This window comes from Salmo salar, chromosome 07 (assembly GCF_965601325.2).
Source record: "Salmo salar chromosome 07, fSalSal1, whole genome shotgun sequence".
Classification (NCBI taxonomy): Eukaryota; Metazoa; Chordata; class Actinopteri; order Salmoniformes; family Salmonidae; genus Salmo; species Salmo salar.
The window spans coordinates 14,384,318-14,398,358 of record NC_138297.1 but is presented as its reverse complement, the minus strand read 5'-3'; the positions used below and the strand labels follow the sequence as shown (position 1 = coordinate 14,398,358).

The 14,041-nt window shown below is 44.0% G+C and overlaps 1 protein-coding gene across 3 annotated transcripts in view; it reads right to left on the bottom strand.

The window, feature by feature from the left end:
* Window positions 1–14,041, bottom strand: part of LOC106608572 (cGMP-specific 3',5'-cyclic phosphodiesterase) — a 128,680-nt gene that overhangs the window by 12,971 nt on the left and 101,668 nt on the right. For all 3 annotated transcript variants that reach the window (XM_045721510.2, XM_082977368.1, XM_082977369.1), the window contains exons 11-16: window positions 13,204–13,379; window positions 9,618–9,677; window positions 5,893–6,039; window positions 4,198–4,323; window positions 1,734–1,828; window positions 1,497–1,584 (exon numbers count right to left, since the gene is read on the bottom strand). In XM_045721510.2, the coding sequence (XP_045577466.2) occupies window positions 1,497–1,584; window positions 1,734–1,828; window positions 4,198–4,323; window positions 5,893–6,039; window positions 9,618–9,677; window positions 13,204–13,379 (692 nt within the window). The remainder of the gene's footprint in view (window positions 1–1,496; window positions 1,585–1,733; window positions 1,829–4,197; window positions 4,324–5,892; window positions 6,040–9,617; window positions 9,678–13,203; window positions 13,380–14,041) is intronic.

Here is a 14,041-nt window from a genome sequence, read left to right as displayed (position 1 = left end):
GGGGAGAGCTTTGTATGTATCTCTGTGTTTGGAGTAAAGGTGATCTAGACTTGTTTTCCTCTCTAGTTGCACAGGTGACATGCTGGTCGAAATTAGGTAAAACAGATTTAAGTTTTCCTGCATTAAAATCACTGGTCACTAGGAGCGCGGCCTCTGGGTAGGCATTTTCTTGTTTGCTTATGGCCATATACAGGTTGTTGAGTGCGGTCTTAGTGCCAGCATCGGTTTGAGGTGGTAAATAGACAGCTACAAAAAATATCTTGGTAGAGTGGGGTCTACAGCTTATCATGAGGTACTCTTCCTCAGACGAGCAGAACCTCGAGACTTCCTTAATGTGACATCACGCACCAGTTCTTGTTAACAGACCTTCAAGAGTCCTCTGACCTTCAATGTTGGGTTAGGAACACCTGCATAAGTTGTTGATCTTTAACCTTTGACCTTTGTGATGTCACCTCTGTTAATATGTGCATTCTTCACAAAACGATTCTTCACAAAACTCAGAACGCAGCCGCCGTTCTGTCCTGCCGATGTATAGAAAAACCAACTAGATTTATATTTTCCATGTCCTTCTTCAGGCACAACTCTGATTAAATATATGATATTACAGTTCTTCAGATCACATTGATAGGATAGTCTCGAACAGAACTCATCCAGTTTATTATCCAGTGATTGCACGTTCACCAATAAAACGGAGGGTAGAGGTGATTTATCCACTCTTCGACATAGTCTCGTCAGGTATCCTGCACGCCGGCCTCTTTAGTGGTGTCTCCTCCTTCGAGTGTTGGGATTTAGGGCATGGTCCGCAATAATCAATATGTCTTTCGCCTCCGACTCATTGAAGTAGAAGTTCTCCTTCAAATGGAGGTTAATGATAGCTGTTCTGATGCCCATAAGTTATTTTCCGTCATAGGAAACGATGGTGGAAACATTATGTTCAAAAAAAGATCAGATCAGCACAAAATCAGCACATTATTAGGTTCAACTACAGCATTGTTGCCAGGGCAGCACAAATCCACAATACTCGAAAACAGTAAATTCATCAATTGGATCTGTTCTCCTTATCTTTGCAATGTGTGTGTATAATGGTGTCTTTGTGTGAATGTCTACTACATCCAGATGAGCTAACTGACGCTCTCCAGTGAATTGTGTCCATGAAGATGAATCAGGTCTCTTATTCACAGTGCTTAATTACACCATAGCAGTGTTATCGCCTAGACAAGACTAGACTAGCAGCTGGAGCTCATGGAATTGGCCCGACAAACGGACAATGAGGAAACACCCAATAGAATCTTGACACGCATGACAAATACATTATGGTGAACAATGCCTTATTGTTCCAAATGAATAAATGCAGAATTAACTAAGTAACTAAGTGAATAGTGGAATTAATTAATAAGTATAAGTAAGTGTGTGTGTGTGTGTGTGTGTGTGTGTGTGTGTGTGTGTGTGTGTGTGTGTGTGTGTGTGTGTGTGTGTGTGTGTGTGTATGATCTTACTGGGCTGTTGAGGATCATGAGACACTGGTCAAAGTGGTGGTGCTCCATGGTGGAGTGGCAGTAGAGCTGGGCCAGGGGATGGTCACTCCTGATAGAGATGCACACACAACCACTGTGAGATTCTGTGACACACACACACACACACACACACACACACACACACACACACACACACACACACACACACACACACACACACACACACACACACACACACACACACGTACTGCAGCCTACCTCTGTATGTAGGAGTTGTTGACCCCTCTGTGGTCCAGGTCGTGACTCAGAGTGGCGATCATCAAGGCCAGGGTCTCCAGATCAGTCATATTACTCTGACAGAGAGGGAGATGAAGTGGAAAGAGAGAGAGAGGGGAGAGAGAGAGAGAGAGAGAGAGAGAGAGAGAGAGGGAGAATGAATCACACCATCCACTAAGATGTCGTTCATTATGAACAGTTATTAACGCACCAACTTCCATCACAGGCCACCAGCTAAGCACATACAGTATAGACCATGAACACACAACTACACACACACACACACACACTTTAACACATCTTTCCACAGCTGTTATATACTCCTCTAGCTCTATGGAAGGACATAGGTGCTCATCACAGGCCAGTATTACGACAAGCGAGACAACAAGGGTTGGGCAAACACACTCACACAACAACTCTCAAACACACGTGCACGCACGCATGCACGCGCGCCCACACACACGCAGTGTTAGTCTCATTACACAGAGAGGGGAGTTAGTCGCTTAGCACTGTCTGCTTGAGAGAGCAGCTTACACATCAACTCAACAGCCATTTGTTAGCAAGACCTGGATAGTAACCTTTAATCTAACATAGGGAGTACATGTAGTCATCAGAACAGAGCATGTAGTCATCAGAACAGAGCATGTAGTCATCAGAACAGAGCATGTAGTCATCAGAACAGAGCATGTTGTCATCAGAACAGAGCATGTTGTCATCAGAACAGAACATGTAGTCATCAGAACAGAGCATGTAGTCATCAGAACAGAGCATGTAGTCATCAGAACAGAGCATGTAGTCATCAGAACAGAGCATGTTGTCATCAGAACAGAGCATGTAGTCATCAGAACAGAGCATGTAGTCATCAGAACAGAACATGTAGTCATCAGAACAGAGCATGTAGTCATCAGAACAGAGCATGTAGTCATCAGAACAGAGCATGTTGTCATCAGAACAGAGCATGTAGTCATCAGAACAGAACATGTAGTCATCAGAACAGAGCATGTAGTCATCAGAACAGAGCATGTAGTCATCAGAACAGAGCATGTAGTCATCAGAACAGAACATGTAGTCATCAGAACAGAGCATGTAGTCATCAGAACAGAGCATGTAGTCATCAGAACAGAGCATGTTGTCATCAGAACAGAGCATGTAGTCATCAGAACAGAGCATGTAGTCATCAGAACAGAGCATGTAGTCATCAGAACAGAGCATGTTGTCATCAGAACAGAGCATGTAGTCATCAGAACAGAGCATGTAGTCATCAGAACAGAGCATGTAGTCATCAGAACAGAGCATGTTGTCATCAGAACAGAACATGTAGTCATCAGAACAGAACATGTTGTCATCAGAACAGAGCATGTAGTCATCAGAACAGAGCATGTAGTCATCAGAACAGAGCATGTAGTCATCAGAACAGAGCATGTAGTCATCAGAACAGAGCATGTAGTCATCAGAACAGAGCATGTAGTCATCAGAACAGAGCATTTAGTCATCAGAACAGAACATGTAGTCATCAGAACAGAGCATGTAGTCATCAGAACAGAGCATGTAGTCATCAGAACAGAGCATGTAGTCATCAGAACAGAACATGTAGTCATCAGAACAGAGCATGTAGTCATCAGAACAGAGCTGGGTGTGTGTACTGAGGGTTATGGACTAGAACTGTGTTGGACTAGAACTGGGTTGGACTAGAACTGGGTTGGACTAGAACTGAGTTGGGTTGGACTGGAACTGGGTTGGACTAGAACTGGGTTGGACTAGAACTGAGTTGGGTTGGACTAGAACTGGGTTGGACTAGAACTGAGTTGGGTTGGACTGGAACTGGGTTGGACTAGAACTGGGTTGGACTTGAACTGGGTTGGACTAGAACTGAGTTGGGTTGGACTAGAACTGGGTTGGACTGGAACTGGGTTGGACTAGAACTGGGTTGGACTAGAACTGAGTTGGGTTGGACTGGAACTGGGTTGGACTTGAACTGGGTTGGACTAGAACTGGGTTGGACTAGAACTGGGTTGGACTAGAACTGAGTTGGGTTGGACTAGAACTGGGTTGGACTTGAACTGGGTTGGACTTGAACTGGGTTGGACTAGAACTGGGTTGGACTTGAACTGGGTGTTTGGGATACGTTGAGTTCTGTTTCTGTCTGAGATACAGTACTTGTTTGTTCAAGTGTCTTTGACTTACTATTTATGATAATGATGGCAGAGTAATACATTCAGAGGTAGAACATTTGGTATTTAAATATTAAGGTAACTGGAAGCGAATGCTGACTTGACAGAACACAGTGGTCGGACTGACCCGGTAACAGCACAGTTACAGCATGTTGACTAAATAGCCATTGGTTGGAATGACACAAATAAGACTTCCTGCTGGGATATATTATTTATTGATTGGACGGAGTGACCCGGCACCCCTTCCATGCTGGCCATTGATTGGCTGAACTCACCTGTAACCGGCCAGATTTGAACAAGGCGAACATGCACTGGGAGGTGTTGAAGGCGTGTCTCCAGTTGTGGTAGGCCACGTTCTTCCTATAGTTCTTCTTAACACTCAGGATCCACTGGCACAGACTCTACAGAGAGAGAGGGGGGGGGGGGGGGGGGAACGGAGGGAGAAGGGGGGAGAGAGAGGGGGGGGGGGATGAAAGAACACAGTAGGAGATAGACAAGAAAAAGTGGGGAGAAAGAGGGAGAGATGAGGAGGAAGAGGAGGAGGGAGGAGGAGGGAAAGAGGAGGGGAGGAAGAGGGGAAGAGCAGGGGGGAAGAGGAGGGGAGGAGGAAGGGAAGAGGAGGAGGTGAGGGGAGGAGGAGGGGAAGGGGAGGGGAAGAGGAGGGGAGGAGGAGGGGGAGGGGAAGAGGAGTTGGAGGGGAAGAGGAGGTGGGGGAGGAGGGGGAGGGGAAGAGGAGGGGAGGAGGAAGGGAAGAGGAGGGGAGGAGGAAGGGAAGAGGAGGAGGGGAGGAGGAGGGGAAGAGGAGGGGAGGAGGAGGGGGAGGGGAAGAGGAGGGGAGGAGGAAGGGAAGAGGAAGAGGGGAAGAGGAGGGGGAAAAGGAGGGGAGGAGGAAGGGAAGAGGAGGAGGGGAGGTGGAGGGGAAGGGGAGGGGAAGAGAAGGGGAGGAGGAGGGGGAGGGGAAGAGGAGGGGAAGAGGAGGAGGGGAGGAGGAGGGGAAGAGGAGGGGAGGAGGAGGGGGAGGGGAAGAGGAGGGGAAGAGGAGTTGGAGGGGAAGAGGAGGTGGGGGAGGAGGGGGAGGGGAGGAGGAGGGGAAGAGGAGGGGAGGAGGAGGGGGGAGGAGGAGGAGGGGAAGAGGAGGGGAGGAGGAGGGGTAGGGGAAGAGGAGGGGAAGAGGAGTTGGAGGGGAAGAGGAGGTGGGGGAGGAGGGGGAGGGGAGGAGGAGGGGAAGAGGAGGGGAGGAGGAGGGGGGAGGAGGAGGAGGGGAAGAGGAGGGGAGGAGGAGGGGGCAAAAATGGCCAGCAAGAGAGAGGGAAAGGTTAAACAAGAAAATAGAGAACAGACAGAATGACAGTGACTTTAATTGTATCTGTACATCCTCAAGCAGTAGAGTTTTTAATTGGCCAGGCTGGCAATCTGATTGGTATTATAGGAAAACTTAGACCACCCTACTAATCGAATCACTGGATTCTGTTCATCCAATCTTTCCATGTCCATCCATTTACCGGCATAAGCTTCCAATCAACTCCCTATCAGCCAATGCATAGTGACTCACACATTTGTTCAATAATGATTTGATAATAAATATTGACATTCATTATGACCTTTATCTGAACCTCAAAGTCCTTCGCATTCTATAGGTTATGATGTCATCAGTCATCTATTGTGAGTGATGCATGACAAGGCCACTGTGGTGTGTTGAGGAATCCTGATTTAGAGGGTGGTTAGCTGTTGTTATGGATGTACAAACACACATATACACACATCTATGTACTCACACACATACAGGTAGTCACGTACGCACACACACACACACACACACACACCGCACGCACACACACACACACACACACACCGCACACACACACACACACACACACACACACACACACACACACACACACACACACACACACACACACACACACACACACACACACACACACCACACACACACACACACCCCCCCCTACCTTGTATTTCATCTGGAAGTTCTGGACCAGGTTGAGGTCTACAAACATGCGTATGGTGGCCTGAGTGGTCTCAGCGTCGGACAGCTCAAAGTCACTGAAGCTGAACTCCATCAGGCGCAGAGACTGGGCCGACGGAACAGTGGCCGCCTTCACAAACAGAGAGAGGAGTTTGTGAGAGGGATGTACACATGCACACTCATATACGGTATGCACGCATGTACACACACACACATATACTATATTTATGCACTTACACACACACACACACACACACACACACACACACACACACACACACACACACACACACACACACACACACACACACACACACACACACACACCACTTACCCTCCCTAAGCACCAGGGATCTCTAGCAGACATTAATAATCAATGAGCTGTGATCAGGAAGAGTATCTATCTGTGTTCGGCTCGCCTCCCCTTTAGCTGACAGACAGCACTTCTACACAGAGCAGACAGGACACCCCTAATGCACAAAGGATCTCTCCTCTTTCTTCTCTCTCTCTCTCTCCTCTCTTTCCCCTCTCCTCTCGCTCCTCTCTCTCTCTCTCTCTCTCTCTCTCTCTCTCTCTCCTCTCACTCCTCTCTCTCTCCTCTCTTTCCTCTCTCCTCTCGCTCCTTTCTCTCCTCTCTCTCTCTTCTCTCACTTTCTTCTCTCTCCTCTTCTGCTGTCTATATTCTCTGCTGTCTCTCTCTCTCTCTCAACTCAATTCAAGGGCTTTACTGGCATGGGAAACATATGTTTACATTGCCAAAGCAAGTTAAATAGATAATAAACAAAAGAGAAATAAACAAGAAAAAACTTACAGTAAAGATTACACTCACAAAAGTTCCAAAAGAATAAAGACATTTCAAATGTCATATTATGGGCAAATCTTGCTTCTGTGATGGCACACTGGTATTTCACCCAATAGATATGGGAGTTTATCAAAATGGGGTTTGTTTTCAAATTCTTTGTGGGTCTATGTAATCTGAGGGAAATATGTGTCTCTAATATGGTCATTCAGGAGGTTGGGAAGTGTAGCCCAGTTTCCACCTCATTTTGTGGGCAGTGTGCACATAGCCTGTCTTCTCTTGAGAGCCAGGTCTGCCTACGGCGGCCTTTCTCAATAGCAAGGCTATGCTCACTGAGTCTGTACATAGTCAAAGCTTTCCCTAATTTTGGGTCAGGTATTCTGCCACTGTGTACTCTCTGTTAGGGCCAAATAGCATTGTAGTTTGCTTTGTTTTTTGGTTGGGTCTAATTGTGTTGCTGTCCTTGGGCTCTGTGTGGTCTGTTTGTGTTTGTGAACAGGACCAGTCCCAGGACCAGCTTGCTTAGGGGACTCTTCTCCAGGTTCATCTTTCTGTAGGTGATGGTGTTTACCTTTATTTAACTAGGCAAGTCAGTTAAGAACAAATTCTTATTTTCAATGACAGCCTAGGAACAGTTCAGGGGCAGAACAACAGATTTGTACCATGTCAGCTCGGGGATTTGACCTTGCAACATTTCAGTTACTAGTCCAACACTCTAACCACTAGGCTACCCTTCCATTATGGAAGGTTTGGGAATCGCTTCCTTTTAGGTGGTTGTAGAATGGGCTGCATGCATTATTCGGTGTTTTACGTTGTAAACAGAGGATATTTTTGCAGAATTCTGTATGCAGAGTCTCAATTTGGTGTTTGTCCCATTTTGTGAATTCTTGGTTGATGAGCGGAACGCAGACATCACAACCATAAAGGGCAATGGGTTCTATAACTGATTCATGAATTTTTTGCCAGATCCTAAATGGTATGTCGAATTTTATGTTCCCTTTGATGTCATAGAAGGCCCTTCTTGCCTTGTCTCTCAGATCATTCACAGCTTTGTGGAAGTTACCTGTGGTGCTGATGTTTAGACCAAGGTATGTATAGTTTTTTTTGTGTGCTCTAGGGCAATGGTGTCTAGATGGAATTTGTATTTGTGGTCCTGGCACCTGGACCTTTTTTGGAATACCGTTATTTTTGTCTTACTGAGATTTATATCTGTGCAGAAGATCTATGTGCTGCTGTAGGCCATCCTTGGTTGGGGACAGAAGCACCAGATCATCAGAAAATAGTAGACATTTGACTTCAGATTCTAGTAGGGTAAGGCCAAGTGCTGCAGACTGTTCTAGTGCCCTTGCCAATTTGTCAAGATAAATATGTTGAAGAGTGTGGGGCTTAAGTTGCATCCCTGTCTTTGTTTTTTGCCAATTTCAACCGCACACTTGTTGTTTGTATGTTTTGTATGTTTGTACGTTTTTCCCCCAACACCACTTTCCATCAATTTGTATAGCAGACCCTCATGCCAAATTGAGTCAAAAGCTTTTTTTAAATCAACAAAGCATGAGAAGACTTTGCCTTTGTTTTGGTTTGTTTATTTGTCAATTAGGGTGTCCAGGATAAATACGTGGTCAGTCGTACGGTAATTTGGTAAAAAGACAATTTGACATTTGCTCAGTACATTGTTTTCACTGAGGAAATATACGAGTCTGCTGTTAATGATAATGCGGAGGATTTTCAAGGTTGCTGTTGACGCATATCGCACGGTAGTTATTTGGGTCAAATTTGTCTCCAATTTTGTGTATTGGGGTGATCAGTCCTTGGTTCCAAATATTGGAGAAGATGCCAGAGCTAAGGATGATGTTAAAGAGTTTAAGTATAGCCAATTGGAATTTGTGGTCTGTATATTTGATCATTTAGGACACAATCAACACCACAGGCCTTTTTGGGTTCTCTCTTTCTCTCTCTCTCTCCATACTGGCATTTTCTTGACCTCTCTTTCTGGTCGTTTTTATCTCTCTCTCTCTTTCTGGCAGCAGAGTCAGCTCAGACAGAGAGATACAAGCTTTTGTGAGAAAGAAGGGTGAGAGAAATCAGGGCAACGGTGGGGAATCCTACCATATAATTATGTCTAATCAGACAGAAAGTAAAACACAGCTTTTCCTACAACCACCACAGATATTATGAGAGTACTGTCAATCAAGTGTTTGAACTAAACCGATGCACACTGCTGAAATATATGATATATAAGCCATTTAGCAGACACTTTTATCCAAAGCAACTTGCAGTCGTTCTTGTTTACATATGGGTGGTCCCGAGATTCGAACCCACATCCTTTGGCGTTTTAAGAAACTGAGCTTGTATCCTTCTAGCTAGAGAAACATCAATCCTTCAGAGAGTCAATGCCTCAGCAACAATGACTGAACACTGCTTTGGGGAGGGTAACATGGCCTAAAAAGAAGTCAGATACTGGCTAATCTGTTAACCCCAATTATCATTGCCAAACTTTAAAAGCAAATGATTTGGGCCTTAAATTGGCTTTCTGGAATGGGTATTGTGCATACTTTCACTTTTGATTTGATTTTAAACCCTAATCAATATGGTCAGTCTTTTTCGTGTTTTTTTTAAATCTCCAGACCATTATCCTCATAGGCCTGCATGAGTATCTACATGTGAGTCACCATATTGGTTAGGTTTACATGCGCTGGAGTGGTCTCATTACATCATGGCTGAAGTCACCTCATCTACACACTGTCCTTCCAACCTGAAGGAAGGCATCTGTCTGGCAATGCTTGTATGGCCACAAGTGTGTGTGTGTGTGTGTGTGTTTGTAAGTGCGTGTGTGTGTTTGTAAGTGCGTGTGTGTGTGTGTGTGTGTGTTTAAGTGCGTGTGTGTGGTAAGTTAATAAATTGTAATTTACCGTAGTTACCTGCATCGCCCGCGTCTCTTCCTCTGCAGCAGAGGCGTGATAAGAAAGGACCTGAGAATGACACACACACACACACACACACACACACACACACACACACACACACACACACACACACACACACACACACACACACACACACACACACACACACAGTTATCCCTCTGACAGACTATAGAAAGAAACGGAACGAAAATATAAACGCAATATGTAAAGTGTTGGTCCAATGTTTCATGAGCTAAAATATATAAAATTGTACATAGACACAAAAGCTTATTTCTCTCAAATTTTGTGAACAAATTTGTTTATATCCCTTAGCATTTCTCCTTTGCCAAGATAATCCATCCACCTGACAGGTGTGGCATAGTTGACCCATAACCTGCAGTTAAAATATTGTGTGGCTGAAGCACCAAGAGGATCAGAGTGGGACTACAGGTAATAACACACCAGTGGTGGAAAAAGGTACTCAAATATCATACTGTAGTAAAAGTAAAGATACCTTAACAGAAAATGACTCAAGTAAAAGTGAAAGTTACCCAGTAAAATACTACTTAAGTAGAAGTCTAAAAGTATCTGGTTTTAAATGTACTTAAGTAGTTGTAAAAAAAATGTACTCAATCATCAATCGTAAAAGTAATTGCAATACATCAAATTCCTTATATTAAGCAAACCAGACGGCACAATTTTCTTATCATTTTTAATTACACTATCTGGTATTAGTGCATAAACCTAAACTTTTGGGCTTAACTGTACCCGCGGCAAATTGCCAACACAGCCAATCGCAAGATAATGCTTTTGGGAACGGCAGAAAAAGTTAACATCAATCCACTGAGGCAAAAAGGACATTGTCGAAGTTAACTTCAAAAAGACAAAACCTGCGAAAGGAGAGTTGAAAATAAAAAGAAGGGAGGCCCAGAAAAGTAATGTTTGTAAAAGATATGGTGAAGTGGCAAAAGAGGATGAGAGCACTGCCTGGCTATTTTATGTGTGATGATGTGAGGTGCTATACAAATCAGTCACAAGATGGGACTTCAAACAGGCCTATGGCATGTCAAGGGAACTGTAGCTTCATGTTTAGATGGGCTAAATGGAAACTGAAATCTGGATGACTAACCAGAATAACCTACTGTTGTTTTTTGTTCCAAAGACCTCTGATCATACTAGTCCTGTGTGAATCAACATCCTGTGTTCTGAGAGAAATGTCTTGAGTTTTACAGGTGTTGCTCTCGGTTTGAGCAAGAAAATAACTGATTTGATAAATTGCACAAAGTGCTGCCCATAGCCTATATATGAAGGGTCTACATGTATCAACTCACACACTGAATGTTTTTCTTTTTACGTTTTTTTTGCAAATGAATTGAAAGTCCCCAAAATGCATCATCAAAAATATGCAACCCTTGCTGTCAATAGATCGCAAAGTACCATACAACTGAGCTAAACGTTTGGAACAAGTTCACTTTCTCATCCATCCTAAAAAAATGCATCTCAAGTGCAAGTTAGCTGTTTAGCTCACATCTGAAGGCTGGGGGGCATTTAGGACGTCTTCTACTGCGGATCACGGAAATATCCTAATGATTATGATCACACTTCCTCAATTGAAATTGTATGGTTTGGTAGGGTTTACAAACTTAGGCCAGCATCCCGGAGTCGCCTCTTCACTGTTGACGTTGAGACTGGTGTTTTGTGGGTACTATTTAATGAAGCTGCCAGTTGAGTACTTGTGAGGCGTCTGTTTCTCAAACTAGACACTCTAATGTACTTGTCCTCTTGCTCAGTTGTGCACCGGGGCCTCCCAATTCTCTTTCTATTCTGATTAGAGACAGTTTGTGCTGTTCTGTGAAGGGAGTAGTACACAGCGTTGTACGAGATCTTCAGTTTCTTGCCAATTTCTCGCATGGAATATTTTCATTTCCTTCATTTCTCAGAACAAGAATAGACTGACGAGTTTCAGAAGAAAGTTCTTTGTTTCTGGCCATTTTGAGCCTGTAATCGAACCCACAAATGTTGATGCTCCAGATACTCAACTAGTCTAAAGAAGGTCAGTTTTATTGCTTCTTTAATCAGAACAACAGTTTTCAGATGTGCTAACATAACTGCAAAAGGGTTTTCTAATGATCAATTAGTCTTTTAAAATGATAAACTTGGATTAGCTAACACAACGTGCCATTGGAACACAGGAGTGATGGTTGCTGATAATGGGCCTCTGTACGCCTATGTAGATATTCCAGAAAAAAATGAGTCATTTCCAGCTACAATAGTCATTTACAACATTAACAATGTCTGCACTCTATTTCTGATCAATTTGATGTTATTTTAACGGACAACAAAATGTGCTTTTCTTTAAAAAAACAAGGACATTTCTAAGTGACCCCAAACTTTTGAACGGTAGTGTACATCAAACTTAAATCTTATCAGAAACACGTTTGGACGTTTTCACAGCTTTCCCCCCCTCCCTTACAACCGGTCAAACTGATAGATTTTTTTGTTGTTGCTTTATTGTATTTTCTCCCAGTCCCTAAACGTTCTCTGCTCCCTCCGCGAAAGATGACAGAAAACTTTACCGATGTCAGCTAGATTGAAGAATTTCATTCTATCCATCTATTATATTATTCTGTTGAGCAAGAGTTTATTTAGTCTTCTAGGGCAACATATAATGACAGAAGAGAAGCTGCATGTATCTACATCAGGCAAAACAAAATCCTGCACCCCGTGTCAAAAAAACCGTTCTGCAGTCCTTGATGGTTGCCTGCAGGGCATTTTCTATATTTGCGGGTTAGGGTAAGGTGCAGGCTTCTGATTTTCACTTCATCACATATAGTCAGACGGTTGCAGATGGGTTATTAGCAATTGCGAACAGGTGCGGGTGAACCAACAGCTCACCCGCGCACCACTAGTGTTGCATATCAAGAAACATGATCAACAGCATGAAAAATACACAGGTGCACCTTGCACTGGGCACAATAAAAGGCCACTTTAAAAATGTGCAGTTTTGTCACACAACACAATGCCACAGATGTCTCAAGTTCTGAGGGAGCGTGCAATTAGCATGCTGATTGCAGGAATGTCCACCAGAGTTGTTGCCAGATCATTTTATGTTCATTTCTCTACCATCAACTGCCTCCCGTACTTCCAACTAGCTTCACAACCCATGGTTGCACCCCTGCCCAGTCATGTGAAATCCATAGATTAGGGCCTAATGAATGTATTTTAATTGACTGATTTCCTTATATGAACTTTATCTCAGTAAAATCTTTGAAATTGTTGCATGTTGAGCTTATATTTTTGTTCAGTATAGAACCCTAATTTTGCATTTTGGTAGCTGACACACTTTCACATCAGATGTTTGTGACCTTCTCAGACAGACAGCCCTTTGGGGGAAGACGGAGCAGAGCGTGGAGACGACCATCCAGTATTTCCTAAGGGCACCCATCGCTGTCACTCCCAACCCTCGTGTTAAAGTCTCCACATTGTTGTTGCATTTATAGGCCTGTTCTAGGATCAGCATACCTTCCCCCAACCCTAACCTCAACCCTTAGGGTGGGAAACACTGAGCAGATCTGAGACCAGTGTCTCTCACCTCCAGTGTGACCTCCTGTTTAGCCATGGCTCTCTCCACTGTTTCATACATCTGGGTGTTCTGTATACCCAGGCCACAGAAGATGGCGAAGGCCTCCAGGAACTGTTCATCGTTCCGGTTGAAGGACTTCAGGTTCCCCGACGCCTCGTCCATCTTGTTCACCAACTGACACACACCTTCAGACCCGACATAGGGGGAATGTTAGACACACACACACACACACACACACACACACACACACACACACACACACACACACACACACACACACACACACACACACACACACACACACACACACACACACACACACACCAGAAAAAAGTGAAACTTCTTGTTTCACCAACTGACACACACTCCAGACACTCAGGTGACAAAACTTTAGTTTGGCTCTCTTTTTTATTTGAAATAGTTTCCTGTTAGTGACCTCTTGTCTGAAACTAAAAGGTCTATCTACTCCAGGACTAATAGCCCCATAAATGATAGCAAGGTTGTAATGAATGAAAAGCCCTGTCCTTAGCCTGTAGACCTACTAAGTATTCACATCATGGAGAGGTGCCAACGCCAACACTCTGACCCTCCTCATTGACTTCACTTGCCCTTTCTCCTACACATTCTGCATGACAATTACAGGTGGCTAAATTAATGCCCGAACACAAATCATAATAGGAAGAAAGAAAAAAAATATATTGCTTCGCTAATGTCTAAGGAAAAGAAGGTGAGTGCAGGAGGGCATTATGTTAATACATTCTATATTAGAGTCTATGAGCAGTAGGTTGTCTTTTGATCCAAGTGTCTCCTGGACTCTTCAGGCAGTTGGTGGAAAGACTAAAGGGAC